The sequence below is a fragment of the Phasianus colchicus genome, chromosome 32 (genome assembly GCF_987193195.1).
Source record: "Phasianus colchicus chromosome 32, bPhaCol1.hap1.1, whole genome shotgun sequence".
Taxonomy (NCBI): domain Eukaryota; kingdom Metazoa; phylum Chordata; class Aves; order Galliformes; family Phasianidae; genus Phasianus; species Phasianus colchicus.
In genome coordinates, this window is record NC_143467.1 from 2,853,218 (window position 1) to 2,869,741 (window position 16,524).

General features: G+C 57.8%; 1 protein-coding gene across 1 annotated transcript in view; it reads right to left on the reverse strand.

The window, feature by feature from the left end:
• The window catches only part of ARHGEF1 (Rho guanine nucleotide exchange factor 1), an 84,312-nt gene that overhangs the window by 39,068 nt on the left and 28,720 nt on the right, over nt 1-16,524 (reverse strand). The window contains exons 13-19 of the mRNA XM_090128079.1: nt 16,112-16,150; nt 15,745-15,858; nt 12,393-12,483; nt 10,834-10,845; nt 7,615-7,680; nt 7,274-7,518; nt 2,933-3,079 (exon numbers count right to left, since the gene is read on the reverse strand). Of these exons, the coding sequence (XP_089984205.1) occupies nt 2,933-3,079; nt 7,274-7,518; nt 7,615-7,680; nt 10,834-10,845; nt 12,393-12,483; nt 15,745-15,858; nt 16,112-16,150 (714 nt within the window). The remainder of the gene's footprint in view (nt 1-2,932; nt 3,080-7,273; nt 7,519-7,614; nt 7,681-10,833; nt 10,846-12,392; nt 12,484-15,744; nt 15,859-16,111; nt 16,151-16,524) is intronic.

Consider the following 16,524-nt stretch of genomic DNA (forward strand, 5'->3'; position numbering starts at 1 on the left):
TGGCCCCAAATGAGCCCAAAATAGCCCTAAAATGACCCCAAAATGGCCCCAAAATGGCCCCAAATCGCCCCAAAATGGCCCCAAATGATCCCAAAATGGCCCCAAATAATTACCCCAAAATGGCCCCATGTCTCCAAGTGCCCCCACATCCCCTTTTTCCCCCACATCCCCCCCATCCCCCCACATCCCCTTTTTCCCCCACATCCCCCCCATCCCCCCACATCCCCTTTTTCCCCCATATCCCCCCATATCCCCCCCACCCCCCCCCATCCCCCCACATCCCCATTTCCCCCCACATCCCCACATCCCCCCATCCCACTCCATCGCCCCCCATCCCCCCCCATCCCCCCACATCCCCCCACATCCCCCCACATCCCACATCCCCCCATATCCCCCCATCCCCCCACATCCCCCCACATCCCCCCATGCCCCCCCATCCCCTTTTTCCCCCATATCCCCCCATATCCCCCCATCCCCATTTCCCCCCACATCCCCCCCCATCCCCCCACATCCATCCACATCCCCACATCCCCCCATACCCCCCCATCCCCTTTTTCCCCCATATCCCCCCCTACATCCCCCCACATCCTCCCACATCCTCCCACATCCCCCCCCATCCCCCCATCCCCCCATATCCCACTCATCCCCCCACATCCCCATTTCCCCCCACATCCCCACATCCCCCCATCCCACTCCATCGCCCCCCATCCCCCCACATCCCCCCACATCCCCACATCCCCCCACATCCCACATCCCCATATCCCCCCCATATCCCCCCATATCCCCAAATCCCTCCCAACCCCCCCCGTACCCCTATATCCCCCCATATCCCCCCATATCCCCCCACATCCCCCCATCCCCCCACACCCCCCCATCCCCCCCCATCCCCCCACATCCATCCACATCCCCACATCCCCCCATCCCACTCCATCGCCCCCCATCCCCCCACATCCCCCCACATCCCCACATCCCCCCATCCCCCCCCATCCCCCCCCATCCCCTTTTTCCCCCATATCCCCCCATACCCCCACATCCCCCCAGATCCCCCCATGACCCCAGGTCCCCCCATGTCCCACCATATCCCCATTTCCCCCCACATCCCCACATCCCTACATCCCCCCATCCCACTCCATCCCCCCACATCCCCCCATCCCCCCACACCCCCCCACGTCCCCACATCCCCCCACATCCCCCCACATCCCACATCCCCATATCCCCCCACATCCCCCCACATCCCCACATCCCCCCATCCCACTCCATCGCCCCCCATCCCCCCCCATCCCCCCACATCCCCACATCCCCCCATGTCCCCCCATATCCCCCCCATCCCCTTTTTCCCCCATATCCCCCCATCCCCCCCCCATCCCCCCCATCCCCTTTTTCCCCCACATCCCCCCATATCCCCCCCATCCCCATTTCCCCCTACATCCCCCCCATCCCCCCACGTCCCCACATCCCCCCACATCCCACATCCCACATCCCACATCCCCATATCCCCCCACATCCCCCCATCCCCCCACACCCCCCCACGTCCCCACATCCCCCCCATCACCACATCCCCCCACATCCCCCCACATCCCCCCACGACCCCAGGTCCCCCCATGTCCCCCCATATCCCCCCCATCCCCCCCATCCCCTTTTTCCCCCCCATCCCCCCACATCCCCCCATATCCCCCCCCATCCCCATTTCCCCCCACATCCCCCCATCCCCCCTATCCCCCCACATCCCCCCACATCCCCCCACGACCCCAGGTCCCCCCATGTCCCCCCATATCCCCCCCATCCCCCCCATCCCCTTTTTCCCCCACATCCCCCCCCATCCCCCCATATCCCCCCCCAACCCCCCCATCCCCCCACATCCCCCCATATCCCCCCCCATCCCCATTTCCCCCCACATCCCCCCATCCCCCCTATCCCCCCACATCCCCCCACATCCCCCCACGACCCCAGGTCCCCCCATGTCCCCCCATATCCCCATTTCCCCCCATACCCCCACATCCCCCCATTCCCCCACACCCCCCCATATCCCCCCCATCCCCATTTCCCCCCACATCCCCCCAACCCCCGCATCCCCCCCATCCCCTTTTTCCCCCACATCCCCCCCCATCCCCCCATATCCCCCCCCAACCCCCCCATCCCCCCACATCCCCCCATATCCCCCCCATCCCCATTTCCCCCCACATCCCCCCCCCATCCCCCCATCCCCCCACGTCCCCCCACATCCCCCCATATCCCCATTTCCCCCCATACCCCCCCATCCCCTTTTTCCCCCATATCCCCCCACATCCCCATTTCCCCCCACACCCCCCCATCCCCCCCCATCCCCCCCCATCCCCTTTTTCCCCCATATCCCCCCATACCCCCACATCCCCCCAGATCCCCCCATGACCCCAGGTCCCCCCATGTCCCCCCATATCCCCACTTCCCCCCACATCCCCACATCCCCCCACACCCCCCCATGCCCCCACATCCCCCCACATCCCCCCACATCCCACATCCCCATATCCCCCCATGTCCCCCCCCATCCCCCCCCATCCCCCCATATCCCCCCCAACCCCCCCATCCCCCCACATCCCCCCATATCCCCCCCATCCCCATTTCCCCCCCATCCCCCCACATCCCCCCATATCCCCCCCATCCCCATTTCCCCCCACATCCCCCCACATCCCCCCAGATCCCGCCATGACCCCAGGTCCCCCCATGTCCCCCCACATCCCCATTTCCCCCCACACCCCCCCATCCCCCCCCATCCCCCCCCATCCCCTTTTTCCCCCATATCCCCCCATACCCCCACACACCTCCACATCCCCTTTTTCCCCCACATCCCCCCATTTCCCCCCATATCCCCATATCCCCCCACATCCCCCCACATCCCCCCACAACCCCCATCCCCCCCATCCCCCCAGCCCCCCAACCCCCCCCCCCCCCCCACCGTGCACATCCAGCAGGTCCTCCAGGCTGGGGAAGATGGTGGCCAGCTCGCTCTCCTGGAAGAAGCCCTCCCTCAACATGGGCTGGTAGAACAGCTCCAGCAGCGCCCGCAGCATCTGCACGTGGGTGTGCTCCGTCAGCAGCAGCTCTGCGGGCATTATGGGATGTTACGGGGTGCTATGGGGTCTTATGGGGTGTTATGGGGTCAGTGTGGGGTGTTATGGGGAGTTATGGGGCGTTATAAGGTCAGGATGGGGTGTTATGGGGTCAGTATTGGATGTTACAGGACGATAACTGATGTTATGGAGTCAGTATGGGGTGTTATGGGGTCCTATGGGATCAGTGTGGGGTGTTATGGGGTCGGTATGGGGTGTTATGGGGTGTTATGGGGTCAGGATGGGGTGTTATGGGGTCCTATGGGGTTAGTGTGGGGTGTTATGGGGTGTTATGGGGTCTTATGGGGTCTTATCAGGTCCTATGAGATCAGTATGGGGTGTTATGGGGTCTTATGGGGTCAGTATGGGGTGCTATGGGGTGCTATGGGGTGTTATGGGGTCCTATAGGGTCAGTATGGGGTGTTATGGGGTCAGGATGGGGTGCTATGGGGTCAGTGTGGGGTGTTATGGGGTCAGTATTGGATGTTACAGGACGATAAGTGATGTTATGGAGTCAGTATGGGATGTTATGGGATGTTATGGGGTGTTATGGGGTCTTATGGGGTCAGTATGGGGTGTTATGGGGTCAGGATGGGGTGTCATGGGGTCAGTGTGGGGTGTTATGGGGTGTTATGGGATCAGTATGGGGTGTTATGGGGTCAGTATTGGATGTGACAGGACGATAAGTGATGTTATGGAGTCAGTATGGGGTGTTATGAAGTCTTATGGGGTCTTATGGGGTCAGTATGGGGTGTTATGGGGTGTTATGGGGTCTTATGGGGTCCTATGGGATCAGCATGGGATGTTGTGGGGTCAATATGGGGTGTTATGAGGTGTTATGGGGTGTTATGGGGTGCTATGGGGTCAGTATGGGGTGTTATGGGGTCAGTATGGGGTGCTATGGGGTCAGTGGTGCACGTGGGTGTGCTCCGTCAGCAGCAGCTCTGCGGGCATTATGGGATGTTATGGGGTCAGGATGGGATGTTATGGGGTGTCATGGGGTCTCATGGGGTGCTATGGGGTGTTATGGGGTCCTATGGGGTCCTATGGGGTCAGTGTGGGGTGTTATGGGGTCAGTATTGGATGTTACAGGACGATATGTGATGTTATGGAGTCAATACGGGATGTTATGGGATGTTAAGGGGTCTTATGGGGTCCTATGGGGTCAGTATGGGGTATTAGGGCGTCAGTATTGGATGTTAGAGAATGATATGTGATGTTATGGAGTCAATATGGGATGTTATGGGATGTTATGGGGTCTTATGGGGTCCTATGGGGTCAGTATGGGGTGTTATGGTGTCAGGATGGGGTGTTATGGGGTGTTATGGGGTCTTATGGGGTCAGTGTGGGGTGTTATGGGGAGTTATAGGGTGTTATGGGGTCAGTATGGGGTGTGTTATGGGGAGTTATGGGGTGCTATGGGGTCAGTATGGGGTGCTATGGGGTCAGTGGTGCACGTGGGTGTGCTCCGTCAGCAGCAGCTCTGCGGGCATTATGGGATGTTATGGGGTCTTATAGGGTCTTGTGGGGTGCTATGGGGTCCTATAGGGTCAGTATGGGGTGTTATGGGGTGTTATGGGGTCAGTATGGGGTGTTATGGGGTCAGTATTGGATGTTAGAGAATGATATGTAATGTTATGGAGTCAATATGGGATGTTATGGGATGTTAAGGGGTGTTATGGGGTCCTATGGGGTCAGTATGGGGTGTTATGGGGTCAGGATGGGGTGTCATGGGGTCTTATGGGGTCCTATAGGGTCAGTATGGGGTGTTATGGGGTGTTACGGGGTCAGTATTGGATGTTACAGGACGATATGTGATGTTATGGAGTCAGTATGGGATGTTATGGGGTCTTACGGGGTCTTATGGGGTCTTATGGGGTCCTATGGGGTCAGTGTGGGGTGTTATGGGGTCAGTTTGGGATGTTAAGGGATGTTATGGGGTCTTATGGGGTCTTATGGGGTGCTATGGGGTGTTATGGGGTCTTATGGGGTCAGTATGGGGTGCTATGGGGTGTTATGGGGTCAGTATGGGATGTTATGGGGTCTTATGGGGTCTTATGGGGTGCTATGGGGTGTTATGGGGTCTTATGGGGTCAGTATGGGGTGCTATGGGGTGTTATGGGGTCAGGATGGGGTGTTACGGGGTGTTATGGGGTCCTATGGGGTCTTATGGGGTCAATATTGGGTCAATGGGATCAGTATAGGTTCAGTGGGGTCAATATAGGGTTAGTGGGGTCAATATAGGGTCAATGGCATTAATATAGCATCAATGGGGTCAATATAGGGTCAATGAGATCAGTATGGGGTCAGTGAAGTCAATATGGGGTCAATGGAGTCAATATGGGGTCAATGGGGTCAATATGGGGTCAATGGGGTCCATATGGGGTCAATGGGGTCAATGTGGGGTCAATATTGGGTCAATGGGGTCAGTATGGGGTCAGTGGGGTCGATATGGGGTCAATATGGGGTCAGTGGGGTCCATATGGGGTCAATGGGGTCAATGTGGGGTCAGTGGGGTCCATATGGAGTCAGTGAGGTACATATGGGGTCAATGGGGTCAACATAGGGTCAATGGGGTCCGTATGGGGTCAATGGGGCCGATATAGGGTCAATAGGGTCCATATAGGGTCAATAGGGTCCGTATGTGATCAATGAGGTCCATATAGGGTTAATAGGGTCCGTATGTGATCAATGGGGTCCATATAGGGTTAATAGGGTCCGTATGGGGTCAATGGGTTCCATATGGGGTCAGTGGGGTCCATATAGGGTCAATGGGGTCCATATATGATCAATGGGGTCGATATAGGGTCAGTGGGGTCCGTATGGGTTCAATGGGATCAATATGGGGTCAGTGGGGTCCATATAGGGTCAATGGGGTCCATATAGGGTCAATGGGGTCCGTATGGGGTCAATGGGGCCGATATAGGGTCAATAGGGTCCATATAGGGTCAATAGGGTCCGTATGTGATCAATGAGGTCCATATAGGGTCAATAGGGTCCATATAGGGTCAATGGGGTCCATATGAGGTCAATGGGGTCCGTATGTGATCAATGGGGTCCATATAGGGTCAATAGTGTCCATATGTGATCAGTGGGGTCGATATAGGGTCAGTGGGGTCCATATAGGATCAATGGGGTCCGTATGGGGTGAATGGGGTCCACATGGGGTCAGTGGGGTCCATATAGGGTCAATGGGGTCCATATAGGGTCAATGGGGTCTGTATGGGGTCAATGGGGTCCATATAGGGTCAGTGGGGTCCATATAGGGTCAATGGGGTCCGTATGGGTTCAATGGGGCTGATATAGGGTCAATAGTGTCCATATAGGGTCAATGGGGTCCGTATGGGGACAATGGTGTCCATATAGGGTCAATGGGGTCCATATAGGGTCAGTGGGGTCCATATAGGGTCAATGGGGTCCGTATAGGGTCAATAGGGTCCATATAGGGTCAATGGGGTCCGTATGGGGTCAATGGTTTCCATATAGGGTCAATGGAGTCCGTATGTGATCAATGGGGTCGATATAGGGTCAGTGGGATCCATATGTGATCAATGGGGTTGATATAGGGCCAATGGGGTCCGTATGTGATCAATGGGGTCGATATAGGGTTAATAGGGTCCGTATGGGGTCAATGGGTTCCATATGGGGTCAGTGGGGTCCATATAGGGTCAATGGGGTCCGTATGTGACCAATGGGGTCGATATAGGGTCAGTGGGGTCCGTATGGGGTCAATGGGGTTAATATGGGGTCAGTGGGAAAATGGGATCAATATAGGGTCAATGGGGTCAATATGGGATCAATAGGGTCCATATAGGGTCAATGGGGTCCATATGGGGTCACTGGGGTTCATATGTGATCAATGGTGTCCATATAGGGTCAGTGGGGTCCATATAGGGTCAATGGGGTCGATATAGGGTCAATAGGGTCCATATAGGGTCAATGGGGTCCATATAGGGTCTGTAGTGTCCATATAGAGCCAATAGGGTCCATATGAGGTCAATGGGGTCAATACAGGATCATTGGGGTCCGTATGGGGTCAATGGGGTCCATATAGGGTCAATGGGGTCCATATAGGGTCAATGGGGTCCGTATGTGACCAATGGGGTCGATATAGGGTCAGTGGGGTCCATATAGGGTCAGTGGGGTCCATATGGGGTCAGTGGGGTCCATATAGGGTCAGCGCTGACCGTTGATGACCTCCTGGCGCCGCAGCTCTCCCTTCCCCATGGCGCTGAGCGCAGCCGGGTCGGCCATGCTGCGCCACGACGGCGGTTCCGGTTCCGGTTCCGTATCCAATCCCGATCCCGATTCTATTCCCGCTTCCGGTTCCGGTCCCATAGACGGAGGCGGCGGTGGAGGAGGCGGCGGTGGAGGTGGGGATGGTGGGGGAGGGGGGGGGGGGTCTTCCCCACCCTGAACACCGGGATCGGGGCTGCGGGGAGGGGGGGGGACGTTGGGGGCGTTGTTGGGGGCGATGGGGGGGTGGGGGGGGGCGGGGGGGGGAGGAATTGGGGAGGGGGCTGCAGGCGGGGGGGGGGCGCGGGGACGGGGGTGGAGGCGGAGGCTGGCGGAGCGACGGAGGCGGGCGGGGAGACTGGGGGGGGGGGCAATGGGGGGGTGGGGGGGTGATGGGGGCAGGGGGGGCAATGGGGGGAATGGGGGGAATGGGGGATTGGGGGGAAATGGGGGGGATGGGGGGGAATAGGGGCAGGGGTCAATGGGGGCAGTGGGGGAAATGGGGGCAATGGGGGACAATGGGGGTAGGGGGGGCGATGGGGGGGAATGGGGGGGATGGGGGAAATGGGGGCAGTGGGGGGAATGGGGGCAATGGGGGAAATGGGGGAAAAGGGGGCAGTGGGGGAAATGGGGACAATGAGGACATTGGGGGCAATGGGGGAAATGGGGGCAGGGGGCGCAGTGGGGGAAATGGGGGAAAAGAGGGCAGTGGGGGAAATGGGGACAATGAGGACATTGGGGGCAATGGGGGAGTAGGGGGGTGATGGGGGCAATGGGGGTGGGGGGGGCAATGGGGGGAATGGGGGAAATGGGGACAATGGGGGAGTGGGGGGATTGGGGGGAAATGGGGGGGATGGGGGGGAATAGGGGCAGGGGTCAATGGGGGCAGTGGGGTCAATGGGGGCAATGGGGGAAATGGGGGGGAATGGGGGGGATGGGGGTAATGGGGGGATTGGGGGGAATGGGGGCAGTGGGGGAAATGGGGGCAATGGGGGCAGTGGGGGAAATGGGGGGGGTGGGGGAAATGGGGGAAATGGGAGGATTGGGGGGAATGGGGGCAGGGGGGGGAATGGGAGCAATGGGGGGGAATGGGGGAAATGGGGGAAAAGGGGGCATTGGGGGGAATAGGGGCAGGGGGGGCAATGGGAGGATTGGGGGGAATGGGGTGCAATGGGGGCAGTGGGGGAAATGGGGGCAATGGGGGAAATGGGGGGGATGGGGGCATTGGGGGAAATGGGGGGCATGGGGGCAGTGGGGTCAATGGGGGAAATGGGGGAAATGGGGGGGAATGGGGGCAGTGGGGGGAATGGGGGAAATGGGGGAAATGGGAGGATTGGGGGGAATGGGGGCAGGGGGGAAATGGGGGCAGGGGGGGCAGTGGGGGAAATGGGGGGCAATGGGGGCAGTGGGGGGGAATGGGGGCAATGGGGGCAGTGGGGGAAATGGGGGCAGTGGGGGAAATGGGGGGGAATGGGGGCATTGGGGGGGAATGGGGTCAATGTGGGAAATGGGGGCAGTGGGGGAAATGGGGGGAATGGGGGGAATGGGGGAAATGGGGGGGAATGGGGGCAGTGGGGGCAATGGGGGCAGGGGGGGCGATGGGGTTTAATGGGGTCAATGGGGTCACATTGGGGTCAATGGGGTCAGATTGGAGTCAATGGGGTCACAGTGGGGTCATATTGGGGTCACAAGGGGGTCAAGGGGGTCACATTGAGGTCAAGGGAGTCACATTGGGGTCAAGGGGGTCAATGGGGACACATTGGGGTCAATGGGGTTAAGGGGTTCACATTGGGGTCACATTGGGGTCAATGGGGTCACATAGGGGTCACATTGGGTCACATTGGGATTAATGGGGACAATGGGGTCACATTGGGGTCAATGGGGTCATATTGGGGTCACATAGGGGTCAATGGGGACAATGGGGTCACATTGGAGTGACATTGGGGTCATTGGGGACAATGGGGTCACATAGGGATCAGTGGGATGAATGGGGTCACATTGGGGTCACATTGGGATCAATGGGGTCACATTGGGGTCACATTGGAGTCAAGGGGGTCAATGGGGTCACATTGGGGTCATTGGGGTCAGATTGGGGTCAATGGGGTCACATTGGGATCAATGGGGTCACATTGGGGTCAATGGGGACAATGGGGTCACATTGGGGTCAATGGGGTCACAATGGGATCAATGGGGTCAATGGGGTCACATTGGGGTCAATGGGGTCACATTGGGGTCAGTGGGGACAATGGGGTGAATGGGGTCACATTGGGGTCACATTGGGGTCAATGGGGTCACATTGGGGTCACATTGGGATTAATAGGGACAATGGGGTCACAGTGGGGTCACATTGGGGTCAATGGGGTCACATTGGTGTCACATTGGAGTCAATGGGGTCACAATGGGATCAGTGGGGTCAATGGGGTCACATTGGGGTCAATGGGGTCACAATGGGGTCATTGGGGTCAATGGGGTCACATTGGGGTCAATGGGGACAATGGGGTCACATTGGGATCAGTGGGGTCATTGGGGTCACATTGGGGTCAATGGGATCAGATTGGGGTCATTAGGGTCATTGGGGTCACATTGGGGTCAATGGGGTCACATTGGGGTCACATTGGGGTCAATGGAGTCAATGGGGTCACATTGGGGTCATTGGGGTCACATTGGGGTCAATGGGGTCACATTGGGGTCACATAGGGGTCAATGGGGTCAATGGGGTCACAGTGGGGTCATTGGGGTCACATTGGGGTCAATGGAGGTCAATGAATTCATTAAGAGCGCAGTGCGGATAATTAACGGCAGGGATAATTAACGAAAGCCAGGCGACGGGTTGATTAATTAATTAATCGAAAGCAGGACGGGGAGTTAATTAAGATCACAAAAGGGGGGGGGAGACGTGCAGAGAAGGGGGAGAAATAAGGCGATAATTAAGTGCGGGGTGTTAATTGGGGGTCGTTAATTAAGAAGGGGGTTCATTGGGGGTTCATTAATTAATTAAGGGGGGGGGGCGTTAATTGGGGGCTTGCCTTAACTGGCGCCAGCTCATTAATTTGGGGCCACGGATCAATGGAGTGTGGGCATGCATTAATTAGGGACGCGCATAATTAATCGGCCCTTCATTAATTGGGGATGGGGGGGGGGGGGGGGGCATTCAATAATTAGCGTGAATTAATTAAGAAGATGAGCATTAATTGGGGCCAGCCATTAATTCGGAGCCGCTCGTTAATTAGAGGAGGGGCTGACGCGTTAATTAGGATCCAAACTTTGTATTAATTAAGGGGGGGGGGCATTAATTAGGGCCATGCATTAATTTGGGGGGGGGGGGGGGGGGGGGGCACGTATTAATTAAGGCCGTGCGTTAATTACAGGCAATGGGGGTCTTAATGAGCCCTGAATTTATGGGGGGGGGGGGGGGAGGGGGGGATGCTAATTATTGAGGTGATTAAAAATGATTTAATCGTTAATTAGTGGTTAATTAATGAATTTGGGGGGGAGGGGGAGGGGCGCCAACCTGATGCGTTTCCTGTAAGGGAAAATAAAAATAAAAGGGTTTTTTTTGGGGGTGAAAAAAGGGGATTTTGGGGTCAATGGGGTTTGGGGTGAAAATGGGGGATTTGGGGTCAATGGGTTTTGGGGTGAAAAATGGGGTTTTTGGGTCTGAAAAATGGGAATTTGGGGTGAAAAAAGGGGGATTTGGGGTCAATGGGATTTGGGGTGAAAATGGGGGATTTGGGGTCAAAGGGTCCTGGGAAAATGGGGATTTTTTTAGGTGGAAAAAGGGGGATTTTGGGGTGAAAAAGGGGGATTTTGGGGTCAATGGGATTTGGGGTGAAAAATGGGGGATTTGGGGTCAAAGGGATTTGGGGTGAAAAAGGGGGATTTGGGGCTAAAGGGTTTTGGGGTGAAAAATGGAGTTTTTGGGTCTGAAAAATGGGAATTTTGGGTGAAAAAAGGGGGATTTGGGGTCAATGGGGTTTGGGGTGAAAATGGGGGATTTGGGGTCAAAGGGTTTTGGGGTGAAAAATGGGGTTTTTGGGGGTGAAAAAGGGGAATTTGGGGTGAAAAAGGGGATTTGGGGTCAATGGGATTTGGGGTGAAAATGGGGGATTTGGGGTCAAAGGGTCCTGGGAAAATGGGGATTTTTTTAGGGGGGAAAAGGGGGATTTTGGGGTGAAAAAAGGGGATTTTGGGTCAGTGGGGTTTGGGGTGAAAAAGGGGGATTTGGGGTCAAAGGGATTGGGGGTGAAAAATGGGGTTTTTGGGGGTGAAAAAGGGCAGTTTTGGGTGAAAAAAGGGGGATTTGGGGTCAGTGGGATTTCGGGTGAAAAAAGGATATTTTGGGGTCAATGGGGTTTGGGGTGAAAATGGGGGATTTGGGGTCAAAGGGTCCTGGGAAAATGAGGATTTTTTTAGGGGGGAAAAGGGGGATTTTGGGGTGAAAAAAGGGGGATTTGGGTTCAAAGGGTTTTGGGGTGAAAAATGGGGACTTTGGGTCAATGGGATTTGGGGTGAAAAATGGGGTTTTTGGGGGTGAAAAAGGGGGATTTTGGGGTCAATGGGGTTTGGGGTGAAAAATGGGGGATTTTGGGACAAAAGGTTTGGTGGAAATGGGGATTTTTTTATGGGAAAAAGGGGGATTTGGGGTAAAAAAGGGGGATTTGGGGTCAAAGGGTTTTGGGGTGAAAAATGGGATTTTTGGGGGTGAAAAAGGGGAATTTTGGGGTGAAAAAGGGGGATTTTGGGTCAATGGGATTTAGGGTGAAAAAGGGGGATTTTGGGGGGGGGATTTTGGGGTGAAAAAGGGGGATTTTGGGTCAAAGGGCTTTGGGGTGAAAAATGCAGGATTTTAGGGAGGATTTTGGGGTGAAAAAGGGGGATTTTGGGGTCATTGGGTTTTGGGGTGAAAAGTGGGGATTTTGGGGTCCAAAAAAGGGGGATTTGGGGTCAAAACTGGGATTTTGGGGGGGGATTTTGGGGTGAAAAATGGGGATTTTGGGGTGAAAATGGGATTTTGGGGGTGGATTTTGGGGTGAAAAATGGGAATTTTGGGGGGGGGGATTTTGGGGTCACCTTTCAGCGTCGCCCCCCCCCTCGTCATTGCGCTGCTCATTATGGGATGGCTCCTGGGGGGGGGCAGCAGCGTCACCGGGGGGGTCCGACCCTATAAGAGGAAAAAGAGGGGGGGGGGGCAGCTCTTAAAGGGCCAGCACACCCAAATTCCAACGCCTCCCCCCCCCAATTCCTCAACTGTGCCCCCCCCATCACTGCCCCCCTAAAAGACCCCCCCCCCAAATCATCGCCCACCCCAAACCCCCCCAATCATTGCCCCCCCCAAAGACCCCCCCCAGAAGACCCCCCCCAATTATTCCCCCCCAAAAAGAACCCCCCAAAATGACCCCAATTATTGCCCCCCCCAAAGACCCCCCCCAAAAAGACCCCCCAATCATTGCCCCCCCAAAAAGCCCCCCAAAATGACCTCCCCAATTATTGCCCCCCCCAAGACACCCCCCAATTACTGCCCCTCCAACCCCCCCCCAAAAAGACCCCCCCTAAAAAGACCCCCCCAATTATTCCCCCCCCAAAAAAGACCCCCCCAACCATTGCCTCCCCAAAGACCCCCCGAAACCCCCCCCAATCATCGCCCCCCCCAAAGACCCCCCCCAAAAGACCCCCCAATCATTGCCCCCCCAAAGATCCCCCCCCAAAAGACCCCCCTTGAAAGACCCCCCCTAAAAGACCCCCCAATCATTGCCCCCCCATTGCCCCCCCAAAGACCCCCCCCAAAAAGACCCCCCCAAAAAGACCCCCCCAAAAAGACTCCCCCAATCATTGCCCCCCCAAAGACCCCCCAAAAGAGCCCCCCCAATCATTGCCCCCCCCATACCCCCCCCAAAAGACCCCCCCAAAAAAGACCCCCCCAAAAAGACCCCCCAATCATTGCCCCCCCAAAGACCCCCCTAAAAGACCTCCCCAATCATTACCCCCCCCAAAAGACCCCCCCCAATTAGTGCCCCCCCAAAACCCCCCCAATCATCGCCCCCCCCAAAGACCCCCCCAAAAAGACCCCCCCAAAAAGACCCCCCCAAGAACCCCTCCAAAAAAGACCCCCCAATCATTGCCCCCCCAAAAGACCCCCCCCAAAAAACCCCTCCCAATCATTGCCCCACCATAGACCCCACCAAACGACCCCCTCCCAAGAGACCCCCCCCAAAAGACCCCCCAATCATTGCCCCCCCCAAAGACCCCCCCATCATTGCCCCCCCATTCCGCCCCCAAAGACCCCCCCAAAAAGACCCCCCCCAAAAAGACCCCCCCCAAAAAAGACCCCCCCCAAAAAAGACCCCCCCAAAGACCCCCCCAATCACCAAAGACCCCCCCAAAAGACCCCCCCAATCATTGCCCCCCCCATATACCCCCCCATCATTGCCCCCCCATTCCGCCCCCAAAGACCCCCCCAAAAAGACCCCCCCAAAAAGACCCCCCCAAGAACCCCTCCAAAAAAGACCCCCCAATCATTGCCCCCCCAAAAGACCCCCCCCAAAAAACCCCTCCCAATCATTGCCCCACCATAGACCCCACCAAATGACCCCCTCCCAAGAGACCCCCCCCAAAAGACCCCCCAATCATTGCCCCCCCCAAAGACCCCCCCATCATTGCCCCCCCATTCCGCCCCCAAAGACCCCCCCAAAAAGACCCCCCCCAAAAAGACCCCCCCCAAAAAAGACCCCCCCCAAAAAAGACCCCCCCAAAGACCCCCCCAATCACCAAAGACCCCCCCAAAAGACCCCCCCAATCATTGCCCCCCCCATATACCCCCCCATCATTGCCCCCCCATTCCGCCCCCAAAGACCCCCCCAAAAAGACCCCCCCAAAAAGACCCCCCCAAGAACCCCTCCAAAAAAGACCCCCCAATCATTGCCCCCCCAAAAGACCCCCCCCAAAAAACCCCTCCCAATCATTGCCCCACCATAGACCCCACCAAATGACCCCCTCCCAAGAGACCCCCCCCAAAAGACCCCCCAATCATTGCCCCCCCCAAAGACCCCCCCATCATTGCCCCCCCATTCCGCCCCCAAAGACCCCCCCAAAAAGACCCCCCCCAAAAAGACCCCCCCCAAAAAAGACCCCCCCCAAAAAAGACCCCCCCAAAGACCCCCCCAATCACCAAAGACCCCCCCAAAAGACCCCCCCAATCATTGCCCCCCCCATATACCCCCCCATCATTGCCCCCCCATTCCGCCCCCAAAGACCCCCCCAAAAAGACCCCCCCAAAAAGACCCCCCCAAGAACCCCTCCAAAAAAGACCCCCCAATCATTGCCCCCCCAAAAGACCCCCCCCAAAAAACCCCTCCCAATCATTGCCCCACCATAGACCCCACCAAACGACCCCCTCCCAAGAGACCCCCCCCAAAAGACCCCCCAATCATTGCCCCCCCCAAAGACCCCCCCATCATTGCCCCCCCATTCCGCCCCCAAAGACCCCCCCAAAAAGACCCCCCCCAAAAAGACCCCCCCCAAAAAAGACCCCCCCCAAAAAAGACCCCCCCAAAGACCCCCCCAATCACCAAAGACCCCCCCAAAAGACCCCCCAATCATTGCCCCCCCCATATACCCCCCCATCATTGCCCCCCCATTCCGCCCCCAAAGACCCCCCCCAAAAAGACCCCCCCAAAAAGACCCCCCCCAAAAAAGACCCCCCCCAAAAAAGACCCCCCCAAAGACCCCCCCAATCACCAAAGACCCCCCCAAAAGACCCCCCCAATCATTGCCCCCCCCATATACCCCCCCATCATTGCCCCCCCATTCCGCCCCCAAAGACCCCCCCCAAAAAAGACCCCCCCAAAAAAGACCCCACCCAGAACCCCCCCCAAAAAAGACCCCCCAATCACTGCCCCCCCAAAAGACCCCCCCAAAAAGACCCCCCCAAAAAAGACCCCCCAATCATTGCCCCCCCCAAAGACCCCCCCAAAAAAGACCCCCCCCAAAAAGAGCCCCCAATCATTGCCCCCCCAAAAAGACCCCCCCAAAAAAGACCCCCCCAAAAAAGACCCCCCCAATCATTGCCCCCCCAAACGACCCCCCCAAAAGACCCCCCCAAAAGACCCCCCCAAAAAAGACCCCCCCAAAAAAGACCCCCCCAATCATTGCCCCCCCCAAAGACCCCCCCAAAAGACCCCCCGAATCATTGCCCCCCCAAAGACCCCCCCAAAAAAGAGCCCCCCAAAAAAGATCCCCCAATCATAACCCCCCCAAAGACCCCCCCCAAAAAGACCCCCCCAAAAAAGACCCCCCCCAATTATAACCCCCTCAAAACCCCCCCAATCAGTGCCCCCCCCCAAATCTTCACCCCCCCTCCCCAATCATTGCCCCCCCCCCCAAAAAAATAAAGCCCCCCCCCCCAATTTCTGCCCCCCCCCCCCACCTGCGTGTCCCTCCACTGCAATCACTGCAGTCGCAGCCGTTCCTGGGGGGGGGTCCCCATTTTTGGGGGGGGGCCGCCCCCCCCCAACCCCCCCCTCTGTCTTCTCTCGCTCTCCTGGGGGGGGGGGGGGGGCACAAAAAATTGGGGGGGGGGGTCGTCAGTGTTCCTCCCCCCCCCCCCCATAGATTTAATATGGGGGGGGGGTCCTGTTTTTGGAGACCCCAATTTGGGGGGGGGGTCTCGATTTGGGGGGGGGTCTTCATTATTTGGGGGCCATTTTGGGGGGGGGGCACTTTGGGGGGTCCCAATTTTTTTGGGGGGTCCCAATTTTGGGGGGGGGTCTGAATTTTTTTATGGGGGGGGGTACCTTCATTTTCGGGGGTTTTGCTCTGACGCCCATCAGAACCTGTGTGGGGGGGGGGGGGTTAAAATGAGGGGGGGGCACAAATTGGGGGGGGGGTCACAAATGGGGGGGGGGACAAATCGGGGGGGGGGCACAAATTGGGGGGGGTTCACGAATTGGGGGGGGGGTCACGAATTGGGGGTGTTTATAAAGGGGGTCAATTGGGGGGGGGGTCATAAGGGGTCCCTATGGGGGGGTTTCTGGGGGGGGTCACAGTGGGGGGGTCAGAATCGGGGGGGTCTCTATGGGGGGGTCACAATGAATGGGTCCCTGTGGGGGGGTTTCTGTGGGGGGGTCATAATGGCGGGGGTCTCTATGGGGGGGGGTCAGAATGGGGGGGTCGCAATGAATGGGTCCCTATGGGGGGGTTTCTGGGG